At 44.1% G+C, this 13992-nt stretch overlaps 1 protein-coding gene across 27 annotated transcripts in view; it reads right to left on the bottom strand.

Moving 5' to 3' along the window:
• KALRN (kalirin RhoGEF kinase) overlaps positions 1-13992 on the bottom strand; it is a 688751-nt gene that overhangs the window by 66318 nt on the left and 608441 nt on the right. For 26 of the 27 annotated variants that reach the window (XM_031009044.3, XM_031009045.3, XM_031009050.3 and 23 more), the window contains 8 exons: positions 11168-11298; positions 6422-6488; positions 4542-4645; positions 4290-4359; positions 3572-3658; positions 2632-2724; positions 1118-1168; positions 163-240 (listed from right to left, as the gene is read on the bottom strand). In XM_031009044.3, coding sequence (XP_030864904.1) covers positions 163-240; positions 1118-1168; positions 2632-2724; positions 3572-3658; positions 4290-4359; positions 4542-4645; positions 6422-6488; positions 11168-11298 — 681 coding nt within the window. Of the gene's footprint in view, positions 1-162; positions 241-1001; positions 1083-1117; positions 1169-2631; positions 2725-3571; positions 3659-4289; positions 4360-4541; positions 4646-6421; positions 6489-11167; positions 11299-13992 lie in introns of all 27 variants that reach the window. The other variant, XM_019023845.4, reaches the window with a different exon arrangement.

Here is a 13992-nt window from a genome sequence, read left to right as displayed (position 1 = left end):
GATGCATCTTCCAGGACTGTGAACCAGAGGGGCCTGGGTAGGAAGGCATAGTGGTGAGTGAAGGAGTCACAGGCAGGACACAAGTCTTCAGGGGGAGGAAGCCACAACAGTCTGGACTCCTATTGTCCTGGAGAGAGTGGGCTTACATTCTTAAAGACTCACCTCAAAGCCCTGCAGACGTCCTAGATTCATCATGTCATTGCAGCGTTTGGGAACAAGGCACATTAACTCCACTGCTTTCTGTGGGAAAGAACAACTGTTACTCTGGAGGGGGAACAGCACTCAGGCAGGAAGCTCTTGGTAATTCAGTGCTGGAAAACAGGGACTTCATCTCTGGTGGCTCCTTTATTCTAGGAAGGGATGCTGGTTCTGGCTGTCCACTCTCAGAGAGTGTGGGGCTTTCTGTTCTAGAGGGAGGGTGTTGGTCCTCAGCACAGGGGCTCCATGTCAGTCACTGAGCATATGTTGGGGGAATATTACTCAGCCCCTCCTTTCCCTACCTTCCTGTTTTTGTTCATCCATTCCCTTGCCTTCTCAGATTTTCTTTCTTCTCTCTGTTGCTTCCTGGCTGCCCAGGCAACAGCTTAGCCTGGCTTGTGAAACACTAGCGGTTTTAAACTAAAATAATCTGTCAGAATGGTCTGTAACCTCCCTGGCTTAAAATAATCCCATAGTGACATTGTCTCAAAGGACTTCACTTGGAAGTAGTCTGCAGGGTTTGGACAGGGAGGTGAAAATGGAATACTTTATATGTTTGACTCAAATAATACTTGCCTTCACGAATAAAATTGCATACTGAGGCTTTTGTGCAACTTACATCTAATCTCTGAAGGATATTAAGGGGTTACCCTTTCCCACTATGTGTCACCAGGAGCCAAAAGAACACCAGTGGGGCTAAGCTCTAGTGCACCCCAGGACAGATTTCTTGAGTTCTAGGAAACACTGTGTTAACACTTGCCATTCCTCAAGCAGGTACAAAGCTGTTTACAAGAGCCTCTTACTGTCTGAGAGGGGTCCACCTGCATCCACGGTCCTCCTGAGACAATCTTTTCCCCTCTAGAGAAAGATATCCAATATGGTCCCTAAGAACAGCAAGCATTACAAGCAGAAAACTCACCTCGATATCTGAACACTCCAAACCAGCCTTCTCACTGTATCTCAGGAAGTCCTAACAAGTAGGGGAAGCAGGGAAGAGTGTGGGAAGGGGTAAAATTAGTAAAATAGCTGGGAAAAAACTTATCATAAAAATACAATAACACCCTGGAGACTTTCCTTCCCAGCAGAAGTGGCAATGGTTTAGAGTAGCTGAGAAATGAAATTATGAGTCATGTAAGATGTAATAACATAGAGAGAACTCCCAGAATATTCAAAATTTCTTTTCTTTCTTTCTTTCTTTCTTTTTTTTTTTTTTTTGAGACAGAGTCTCACTCTGTTGCCCAGGCTGGAGTGCAGTGGTGCAATTTCGGCTCACCGTAACCTGTGCCTCCTAGGTTCAAGCGATTCTCCTGCCTCAGCCTCCTGAGTAGTTGGGATTACAGGCAAGTGCCACCACACTCAGCTAATTTTTGTATTTTCGGTAGAGACGTGTTTCGCCATGTTGGCCAGGTTGGTCTCAAACTCCTGACCTCAGGTGATCCACCTGCCTCGGTCTCCCAAAGTTCTGGGATTACAGGCGTGAGTGACTGCACCCAGCCTCAAAATTTCAAAGCTATGGGAGAAGGAAGAGTGAGAGGGAGGGAAGACAAAGGAAAGGGGGATTATGACAAGAAAGGAGAGAAAGGAAAGTTAAGTCTCTCTTTTCTATTTAGCCTCCTAGTTCCATAAGATGAATCAAGTTAAGCCATTGTTTAAAATATAATTAGGCCGGGCACAGTGGCTCATGCCTGTAATCTCAACACTTTGGGAGGCCGAGGTGGGAGGGCTGCTTGAGGCCAGGAGTTTGAGACCAGCCTGAGCAACATAGTGAGACCCTGTCTCTACAAAAAAAATAAAAAATTAGCCAGGCATGATGACATGCATCTGTTGTCCTAGCTACTTGGGAGGCTGAGAAGGGAGAATCGCTTGAGCTCAGGCATTTGAGGCTGCAGTGAGCTATGACTGTGCCACTGCACTGCAGCCTGGGTGACAGAGTGAGACCCTGCCTCAAATATATACATATATATTATACTTTATAATATATATTGATTATATAAAAAATATATTGATTTTATATAATATATTGATTTTATATATATATATAAAATCAAATTTTAGGTATTACTAATCTAAGATTTCTAAAGCCTTGCCTTTCCCTTTCTTTCTCCCTTGTAGTTCACTCTGATATCATATTCTTCTTATTTTTTAAAGGTATCAAGTCAATGATTGAGACAAAGTAAGAATGTGAATTGAAAAAATAAAATCAAGTAACAACCCACCTTAAGGGCAGGAAGAACAGCCATGCAGTTTATTTGGGAGCAAAGCTGACAGAGTAACCAGCAGTCAGATAAAAGTTCCCACGTCCCTACCACCCCTCCCACAGTTCACAGTCCTTTGGGACAGTGTGGTGGAGACAGAACCCCTAGCTCTACTGCTAACCTGCTCTGAGCCTGATGGATCCTTCTCCAGCCCTCACCCAGGCTCCCAGCTTCTTACCTTGAGGAGCAACTGGTATTTTGTTATTCTCTGAATGGGCTTGATGAGGAAGTCACTCAGTGTCAGCCTCTGATTTATCTCCTGTTTTACCTCCTGAAACACAGGCAGCAATATTAGAAGAAAAAGGAACTGAAGAACTGGGGTGCTCTGAATAAGGGTTCAAAGGCATGGAAGACAGGTCTACATGTTTTCCAATGAAGTTGAAGAATCTTTAAGTAATGTGAGAGGTAAAATTGCCTAGAGGACTGTTCACTTGTTATGAACAACACATAACACACATCACCACTGGCTTCCTGCCTTCCTCCCATGCTTTTACAGTGAGTACTTCCACACCTTGGTCTTCATCCCAGTCCTGGGAGAAAAGCTGGAGGGGCCTTATTCTCTCCACCGCTTCAGGGCAAAGGCAGGGAAAAGGGGCTTCTTCTAGGACACACAAGCCTATGGAGCCAGGCCCTAAACTTAGATCTCCAAACACTCAGCTGAACGCTTTTTCTAAGTGATGATGCTGCCTTTCTCCCAGCAAAATAAATCCTTCTGGGCTACACCAAGCAGACTAGGAAGTGGCTGCAAACCCTTCAACCAACAGAAGGCTCCTCAGTAAGTGGTCCCTGGGGGACTGGTGGGTACAGTCTGCTCCAGGGTCACTTAAGAAGAACTGGAGCTTCTCAAACCGTCTCTGTGTTCAGGCTTATTCTGCAAATGGGGGCTTCTCAAATCAGAACCCAGACTGGGCCACCTCAGCTCCTCTCAAGTGAAGGTGCTCATGAGAATTTAGCTAAGAAGCTGCTTTCTCTGTTGAGGCAGCTATTCCTGCCATGAATGGGTCAACGGTGCTGTGTGGGGGTCACATATGGATGGATGACGTCTGGTATTTCTGAAAGTGGCTGTTTTGGCCTGAGTTTTCCTCCCACCCCAGTTCAGCAAAGCCTGCACAGCTTACCTCAAAGTAGGCGTCATACTCAGCAACGATGTACTCTGAGCGCGGCTTATTCTGACAATACCACACGTAGATGTGCAGCTTCCGCTCCTGAAAGAGCAGAGAGAGACATGTGGACAGTCAGGCATCTTGTGTCTTTTGTTCAATCTCAGAGTGCCGTGCTGGCCTCCACGTGGACAAAGGACAAAGGCACACTTGGGGATGCACCAAGGCAGCTGAATATCAGGGATATAAATGTGGTGGGCAAGAGCCACTTTCCAAATCGCCAAGGTGGTCAAAAAAAACAAACAAAAAAACTTAGAGAGGGCTGAGAAAGAAGGTCAGTCAAGGAAGAGCAGAAGAGAAGAAATTTTATTTACTTTTTTTTCTGAGACAGGGTCTCGCTCTGTCACCCAGGCTGGAGTGCAGGGTGGGACCATCATGGCTCACTGCAGTCTTGACCTCCCAGGCTCAAGCGATCCTCCTGCCTCAGCCCCCCAAGTGGCTAGGACTATAGGCATGTGCCACCAGTCTTGGTTAATTTTTAAATTCTTCGTAGAGATGGGGGCCTCACTATGTTGCCCAGGCTGGTCTCAATTCCTGGGGTCAAGCCACCCTCCCACCTTGGCCTCCTAAAGTGTTGGAATTACAGGTGTGAGCCACTGTGCCTGGCCAGGATTTTAAAATGAATATAAATGAGCCTAGTGAAGGAGTTGGGGAGGAGGTGATGGGAGACACTCACATGCTTAATAAAGAGCTGTGCCAGTCTGTCTTGCTCCTGGATACATTTTTCCAGTTCCGCCAGGAAAAAACTAAAAGGAGAAAGGGGATAAGAGAAGGAAGCCACATTATTCAGAACTGTATTATTTCTCAATAATAAGATGAATTACAGAAGACTCTCCCCTAAGCCCTACTCCTTGAGTCAGATGCAGGAAGAGGACTCAAGTCCTGGATTCCCAGGACACTGGATCCTCGGGGCAGCATTAACACTTACTCCTTATGCCAGTCATAAATCTGATGAATATTTCCAAACACGATTTTGTCCTTTCCTCGCATATCCTCAGGGACACCCTTTTCTTCTATTCTCTTCATGAAGCCCTGCAGCAGCAAAGGCAATGGTTAGTAGCATATTTTCACAGGAAAGCTTTCTGGGCCATGCCACACACCACAGCACCCCTGCAAGCCCACACTCTCTGCGTGAGTTTGCGGACAAATGCTCCTGTGGTTTCTCACTATTCAACCAGGTCTTTTACCCCCGGTGCAGAGCAATAGAGAAAACTTTTATGAGTTTCAGGATCCCCTTTTGTCTCCAGTCCCCTTAAGAAAGCAGAGCACCGAAGAAAACAATAAGCTGTCCCTCTTCCTTCTCCCAATCCGAGTTAATCAGGTCTATAAAGGCTCAGAACTAGATACATCTGGCCTAGAAATGTCTTAATATGTTAATACTTTATAGTCCATAAAATGTGATCATAGAGAATTTCATTTCTGTTTTAAAATCAGGTTTTGAGGTTGGACGGGTAGCATTACCCCCATCTGAGGGACAAGAAAACCCAGGCACCTGGGTGTTGGATGATGACTTGTCCATAATCGCACCACTGATGTCTGAGTTCCCTGCATTTCAGCCTCCCAGTCTTCAGATTCCCTCGTCCTCTACTCCTGGGCTGGACTGCATATGGAAGCTGTTGTACCTCTTCCACCCCCCAGCCCCACAAAAAGACAAGAATAACTTTCCTTAAGTTAAAATTCAGGTTTTCTATATGGCTGGTTAATCTGTTTATCCAAGATTCAGAATAAGCAAATACAAAACCCTAAGTCAGCAGATTTCACAGGATGGGAACTCAGGCCAAATGTAAGGAACCAGCAGGCAATGTAGGCTTTAGGCATAGAATTTTTAGTTTTTTGTTTTATTTTTACTTTTGTTTTTATTTTTTGAGATGGAGTCTCACTCTGTCGCCCAGGCTGGAGTGCGGTGGTGCGATCTCAGCTCACTGCAAGCTCCGCCTCCCAGGTTCACGCCATTCTCCTGCCTCGGCCTCCTGAGTAGCTGGGACTACAGGCGCCCACCACCACGCCCGGCTAATTTTTTTGTATTTTTAGTAGATACGGGGTTTCACCGTGTTAGCCAGGACGGTCTCGATCTCCTGACCTCGTGATCCACCCGTCTCGGCCTCCCAAAGTGCTGGGATTACAGGCATGAGCCACCGCACCCGGCCGAGAACTTTTAGACTTCATGTTCTTTCAAGATTATTAACAATAGGGCTCTAAGCCATTCAAGTTACCCATTTACTTTCTCAGGCTTTTTTTTTTTCATCCAAGTGTCTAAGTCCCTCTTAAGTGAATCCCTACAGAGCTAGATTTGTTTAATTTACTACCAAGTTGACTCTTAACTGTGGACTTGTCAACCTTGCTTATTGGTGGGTTTTTCTTTTATCTATCTTTTTGCTAGCTATAACACTTACCCTTAAAATCTATGGAAATGTATAAGCCCTAAGATCCCACTAAGAATGAACTATTTTATGCCTACGTGGCTCATAGCTCTGAAGAATATATGTCCACATAGTTAAACATCAAAGAAAAGCTCTTAAGACAATAGCTTGGTCACCTAAAACAAAGTGGAATGAGTTCCACTCTAACCAAGAGGCTCCCCCAAATGCTATAACATTCAGGCCCCTACTTCCCTCTAAATATCTTATTTCAAGGGGAAAAGAAAAATATTGCCTACATATTCTACTTATTACCATTTTTATTTTCATTTCTGCAAGTGCTCAGACAGTAAAGTACATGTAACCATCAGATTAAAACACCTTGGCCTAGGTAGGGTCCAACGTGCTCCTGGTTGGGTGACCACAGACCCACCTGGAACCCTCTACTTACCTCCACCACAATGCCCAGATCCTTGACATAGTCTTTCTCTGTCTGTACCAGCTCATTCAGGACAAACCTGAGCAGGAGATTAAGAACAGTGAGTGTTCCTCTTCATTGTTAAGCCAAAAATCTTCACTTAAGTTCACAGAAAAGTTACTTTGGCACCTTTATGACAAGACCCCTTAAAACACCCACACTTATCTCCTGGGAAAGATGCTTACGGATGCTTTCCCTAGAGGAGGCCCTACTGAAGGGCTGAGGACACCAAGGCCAGAAAGGACTTCCCCAGGTGACACACAATAGTCACACGAAAAATGACGCTCAGTACCTAGCATTCTTCTTTCTATTCTTCATGTGTTTCTCCCTCACCTACAACTGAACAATTGTACAGACAGAGGGCAGAAAGATTGACAACCATTTTGGCAAAACTGCGTTCTGAAAGCTTTGAGGCTGGGCAGGGGTTAAGATGAGACTTTTCTTCCTTCATTTCAGCTCCATTCTTCACTTAACAAGAAGAGAAAGACATTTATTTGATTACCAACCTGTAAGTCCTCCAAGACAAGGATAGATATCAAGTGAAGTTTTTAAGATATGGAAGCTGCAATTATTCAGATAGGTATCATGGTAACTGGCCTGGAAAACCCCCAGTCAAGGCCAGAAAGATGGACTGCAGACATTCCAAAATCACACGTTTAATGCAGCACTACCTTCTCCAGGATGCAGGATTTAACAATTACAAGGACATTTGCTCTCTTGGTTTCTTTCTTGTTAATTCTTTCTACCATTTACTATGTGCCACTCCCTTCATCTGGGTTTTCCCATGCTTATAATAAGGTAGGTATTATAAAACCTATTTTATATAAATGAAAATGTGGAGACAGAAAGATCAGGTAACCTGACCATGATTACAAAGTGAGTAGCAGAGCCAGGATTTGAACCCAGTTGTGCAAGAGTCCAAAGACCATGCTCTTTCCCAGCAGCCCACTGCTTGGTAAACTATTCTGACTGGCTCTTGGGAGTCCTTGAAGCCTCAAACCCAAACACTCTTTCTGTCTTTTGTCCAGACACTAAAGAGCTTTACATAAAATGCTAAAGTTGTGCATAGGGGCAGGGTGGTGCTGTGCAACCTACTGGAGTCAAACTCTTCCAATCTGATTGGAATGAGTTTTGCCTGGGACCACACAATTGCATTTTGGGCCCAAGTAGCAGAAATGATAAAGTTCTGAGATGTCAAAGTGGGACCCCAGCACAAGGGTGGTAACCATTTTTAACCCAGGAAGCAATTCATCTGAAACTCTTGCTCCGTATAGCCCAAGAAGCCACCACATTCCTGGAGCCTGGGGCCTCTGGGCAATGGGGAGGAAGCAGAGGAACACATGCTTCTTTATCAGTGCACCCAGCACTTCCAACAGCTCCCTCTCCAGCACAGACAATCATGTGTTTTAGGCCACAGGAAGGAACTGGCAAGGCCAAATGAAAGCATTTAAATATATCTTTACCATGGCCCAAGTTACTGCCTGGTAGAAAGTGGCAAAAGAAAACCCACAGGAAAGTTAGAGTGGGAATATGGGGCTGGGAGGGCCCTCTGGAGATGAAGTCCAGCTCTCTGTCTCCAGGCGATATTTTTATCCTAAGCTATTTGCTGACAGATGAGGGCTATCTTTGGCTTCTCAGCCTTTAGAGAACGGAACAAGGGAACTGTATTAGGTGCTGCTAGTGGACCTGTCATCTCTTCCCTTGAAGGGTTAATGAAGGAGACCATGTCGTATTAAAAGACATTCTGAAAAGTGACATCAAGGATTTAAATTGCAGGCATTGCAAGGCAGTGCACAATTAATTGCCAAATGAACTGACAACAAGGCATGTTTTTCATGATAAGTTCTTATTAGTAGAAGTTATTTACAAACAAATGTTATTCTTTGGTCCAACTAAAATTATTTCAGCTACTGGTTAGAACCACTTCTAACCTCCTTTCACAGGGATAGGGAATGGCTGGTCTTCCACAGAAAATCCCTTAGATTCATTGCACTGGCTGTTCTCTCTCTTGAGAACACTTTTTCTCCACGGCTAATTTACCTCCCCTGGTCTTTGTGCAAATGCCAGGGCCATTTAAAATTGCAGCATGGCCTCATTTATTCTCTGGATCTCCCTTACACTGCTCTATTTTTTTTTCTTTTTCTTGTTTCCAACATAATACATAATTTATTTTGTTTATTGTCTGATTTCTCCCACTAGAATTTAAACTTGCCATGAGAGCAAAGACTTATGTTGTTATTATTTGTCTTATTCACTGATGTATCCCACTGATGGTACACACTGGTGTTAGACCAGTATTTGTTGAATGAATGACTAAAACTTGAAGACAAGTAACTCCATTCTCAACTTTTTTCTTCTCCTGGACAAATGACTATTTGTGTTCATCTTTTCTCCACGGAGCTCTCATTTAACCCTTTGACGCCCTACTGCCATCTTCTGGATTGAGTCTTGGTTCGCTACACCCCTCAGCCTCTGGCCTCACATATGGTTTACAGTGAAACACCTATACACCACCCTTTCATCAAGACCATAAAGTACCATAAAGGAGAGAATAAGGATGAGATATAGTAAGAGGTATGAGATACTCTAACAGCTGCATTTTCAAGATAGCTCAGGATGTGAAGAGGTGTGGATTTTGGCAAGAATGAGAAGAGGGAGAAGAGATGCATAAAGTGGGCAAAAGAGACAGCAAACTTTTGTGGCCTGTTGAATCTGGACAATGGCTTAAATGACTGCTCAAAGGCCGGTTCAAGCTACATGCTGAGAGTAGTGACTGGCGGCTGGGTGCGGTGGCTCACGCCTGTAATCCCAGCACTTTGGGAGGCTGAGGCTGGCGGATCACGAGGTCAGGAGATCGAGACCATCCTGGCTAACACGGTGAAACCCCGTCTCTACTAAAAATACAAAAAATTAGCCAGATGCGGTGGCAGGTGCCTGTAGTCCCAGCTACTTTGGGAGGCTGAGGCAGGAGAATGGTGTGAACCCGGGAGGCGGAGCTTGCAGTGAGCCGAGATAGTGCCACTGCACTCTGGCCTGGGCAAAAGAGAGAGACTCCATCTCAAAAAAAAATAGTAGTGACTGGCTTTTCCCAGGGTCACCTGCCACCTCAGAGGTCACCTTTCTGACTTAAGCTTTGCTTTGACTTGACAAAGGACTAAGACATCAGCTCCAACTTGGCCTCACCTGTGTAACAACAACCTGAGAAGCTAAGGAGACTCAGCTTTGTGCAAGTGCTAGGAAATTTCCCTTTGGGTATGGCATTTATCAACCTCTATTCCATTTACCAACTTCTTGGGGTTCCCCCTGAGTACTCACAAAGCTGAGGGGGTAAATACAGAATTTCAGGATTTACATGCTACTTGTTCATCTCCACTATGAAGTGATAGCCCTGCTTTCAAACCAGGCCTTCACTGTGATGTTCTCACTTTTGTTTCCTAGGAAACAGAAACTCATAAACAGACACTTTGTACATTTCTAGGTAACAGAAGGACCTGGCCTCACTTATTTTTGCTAGTTTTCATGTCTGTGGCTAGGCTAAAGGAGTGATGAATTTGAGAGAGAAAGGCAGGCTAATTAACAACAGGGAGGGACCCTTCACACCTGCCTTCCCAATTCTCACTACTGCTTATAGTCTCTCACATGCTGAGCTATGTCTAAGACTCATCAGTAGCTCTGCTTCCAACACAGAGTCCAACCCTAAACAAGAAAACAAAAGTTGGCCAAGTGCAGTGGATCCTGCCTGTAATCCCAACACTTTGGGAGGCTGAGGCAGGAGGATTACTTGAGCCTAGGAGTCCCAGATCAGCCAGGGCAACCAAGCAAGACTCCATCTCTACAAAAAATAAAATAATTAGCCAGGCATGGTGGCGCACACCTGTAGTCCCAGCTACTTGGGAGGCTGAGGTGAGAGGATCCCTTGAGCCCAGGAGGTCAAAGCTGCAGTGAGCTATGATCATACCACTGTACTTTAGTCTGGGTGACCAAGCAAGACCCTGTCTCAAAAAAAAAAAAAAAAAAAAAGATAGAAAAGAAAAAGAAAATGAAAGTTTTGCAGGAGTTCTGCTTTTGCACTAGTGGTATGTGGTATATTCTTGATCAACTCAAATAACAGATTGACTTCATATCAACATAGGTAACTCTTGCATAACATGGGATTGTTCTGCATTATGAATTTTATTTTACCACTAACTATTCAAAGTGGAGAAGAAGTTCTCTTGGAACTAATCCCAGAAACAGATGCAAAATTAAAACCTTTGGAGAAGGAGTAGAGACAGGACCTGCTTGGTGGTACAACAGCTCCTTCCTCTATATATAACTTTCCTACATTTGGGGAAATGTTTTCTTAGGTGATCTCTATCAGACTATCTGCCACGGTCAGAGACTCTCTGATTCTATAGGCCCTCAGTAACAGTCTCATAGTTTCCTCAACTTTGCCATTTTCCTTTTATCACTATGTTTTAAATTTCTAACAGACCTACAACCACACTTTGTCAGTAATAGCTGCTATCTCACAGAATATACCTTAGCCTAAACTTCAATCAAGTCAGTGCCAAAGTGGCTCAATGTTTATCAGTGCTATGCTGTACAGATCTGAGTCTTAGAATGAAAGATGTCAGTGGAAACAGCGTGGGGAACCCCTCTCGAATTTTCCCCAACCTTTGTCCATTGTCCACCGCACTCACATGTGCACCACAGGGAGGAACTGGGGAAGCCACTTACATCCTGCCTCTCAGGGCCTTGGCTTTCTGTTCTTCTTCTGGGTTTTTAGGAGGTGTGGGTGGGGCCATCCCCTCATTCAGGCAGCCTGCAGGGTCTTTCAAGCTCCCCCGGTATGAGCTTCCTTCTAGACTCTGAAAAGAGAGAATAAACAGGCTTAGAGAAGTGTACTTTGAAAAGCCATTTGGAATCCCTGTGTCCTCCCAGCCTAGCCACAGACAACATGGAAAATCAGTAGCCAAGGCTGTTCTCACCAAACCACAGTGAAGCACTAGCAGACCAGAGACTTTATCCTCCTGCAGCACGGAGCCCAGAGCTGCCACCTTCTCAGGCAACCAGGATGTACTTGGCATCTATGTGCTGCCAATTTCCCAGACATAATGAAATTGTCAAAGTGACTATCTCTAGTTAAGAGCTCCAGAGGTAATGCTAATGATTGCAATTCTATACCAAATATGCAGTTACAAAAGAAAACAAGTGAAAAGGGTGAATATGGTACTCCAGAGGGAACTAAGGGTAAAAGAACCTAAATTTGAATCCCAGACCTGCTAATCACTGAATGATTTATGTGAGATAGCTAAAATTGTTCCATGCTTCAGTTTTTCTCAGTTTTCAAATTAAATCTTCCCTCTCTACAGATTTCTAAGGAATAGGCCAAGATAATAGCTGTACAACCCCTTTGAAAAGTTAAAAATGTCCTATGATGATGGGGTTTTCTCCTGTCCCCATGGATGGAACTGTTAACGATAAAAATATTCAAAATGGAGTCAATCTTAACACTTTTACAAGTGTCCTGGAAGAAGGATTACACAGTGACATTTAGCATTTCATTATGCAAATTGGCAGAAGTAGTGTGGATACATAGTGAGGCTGGAGAGTAAGGTCAAGTTGGGCAACTGTAAAACAAATAATGAGAGACTCATCTAAAGCTATTCTTTATTATTATTATTATTACTATTATTATTTTATTGTAGAGACAGGGTCTCACTATGTTGCCCAGGCTGGTCTTGAACTCCTGGGCTCAAGTGATCCTCCCGCTTCAGTCTCCCAAAGTGCTGGGATTACAAGCATGAGCCAATGCACCCAGCCATAATTTATCTATCTATCTATCTATCTATCTATCTATCTATCTATCTATCTATCAATCTATTTTGAGACAGGGTCTCACTCTATTGCCCACGCTGGAGTACAGTGGTGCAATCATGGCTCAGTGCAGCCTTGACCTCCTAGGCTCAAGCAATCCTCTCATCTCAGCCTCCCAAATAACTGGGACAGTCATGCACCACCATATCTAGCTAATCTTTTTTGTTTGTTTGTTTGTTTTTTTAAGAGACTGGGTCTCATTTCATTGCCCAGGCTGGTCTTGAACTCCTGGGCTCAAGTGATACTCCCACCTCAGCCTCTCAAAATGCAGGGATTACAGGTGTGAGACACCGTGCCTGGCCCTAAACTGCTCTTACAAGATGCCTGCCTAAACCAGCTACTGCAGCTAACAGAAACAGTTTCATTTAGTAGTTTTTGAAAACATTAGCCCTAAGGTTAAAGTCACAAATATTTAAAAAAATGCAGTCCAAAAAGGTAGGAAGTAAAGGCTTCAGCTTGGCCTTCAGTGAGCTGCACTTGGAGTACTGTCACGATGCTCTTAGTTGCTCTATTTTAACATAGGCTAAACAGGTAGAACAGAAAGGTCCAGAGAAATAAATCAAAAAGTAATGAGGTTCCTGATGGTCCATTTTATAAGAAAAGATGGAGAATATGAAGATTTGAATCTGAAAAACATAACACTAAGCAGAGATATCAAACCTTCAATTCCCCCACCCCCAAATTGACAAAATGTGCCAAGGGCTAAACATGAATTTGTTATCAACACTAGAAACTGGAACTAAGAGGACAGGGTCTTCAAACTCAAGAGAGAATTTCTTTTAACTTGAGATGAAAGTATTCACAGAACAAGTAATCAGCCATGGAAGTTGTTATATCCAGAGCAGCAGTATAGGCTAAAAATATGGAAAGGTCAAGAAGGGTTTAGCTCAATTTATAGATACAGGATCTGTAACCTGTTATTAAGGAAATGAGAGTGTCTGGTGCTGAGGCTTGACAACCAAACACACAGGCAGGCATTCCAATGACATGTCTTCTGGTACCATCACCAGAGACAGGCTCCTGGGCAGATGGGCCCGGCTGGTGATTGATCTGATTACATGCCTTTTACTTCCTCTTCTCTCCTCCCCATTGTCCTGTTTCAGCCTTTGTTCTGCAGCCTGTTGAGTGGTAGCATGGTGACTGCAACGCCTGGGAAACAAGCCTTGGTTTATAGGCTCGCTTGACCATTAGATGCTGCTGAAGTTCATTCACAGTTCCATCCCTTTGCCCTTAGAAGAAATGAATGTTTTCCTCTAGTGAATTGCTGCTCAGTGGTATCCTCTGTGCTCCTATCCCTTCCCAGGGAGACACCTCTGCCCACAGGCACTCCCATGGAGCATCCAGCTTTGTGTGGTCCACTCTCAACCTTTCTACAGAACGAAGAACATCTGAGGAGTCCATTATGTCAAATGGGGAAATACTTCCATCTCCTCCTACCTGACCTGTTCTATAAGCAAAGTAGCCCAAGTTATCTCTAGGGGAGGACTCTCTGGGATGGCAACAGTGAGAGAGAAAGACAAGAGGAAGAAAGAATTTGGCTAAAGCCATATGCTAGGTAGTCTGCCTAAAACAATGGGTTTGATTTTAATGCTTGTAATAATTCAAGAGTGATTGCCTCTGAAGACCTAGCTACCTATGCTAGAGTTGGGATACTGAGCCCCAGCTAAGGGCAACTAGGGTTGACC

This window comes from Gorilla gorilla, chromosome 2 (genome assembly GCF_029281585.2).
Source record: "Gorilla gorilla gorilla isolate KB3781 chromosome 2, NHGRI_mGorGor1-v2.1_pri, whole genome shotgun sequence".
NCBI lineage: Eukaryota > Metazoa > Chordata > Mammalia > Primates > Hominidae > Gorilla > Gorilla gorilla.
The sequence above is the reverse complement of the archived record's forward strand: the minus strand, read 5'-3'. Positions and strand labels throughout refer to the sequence as shown.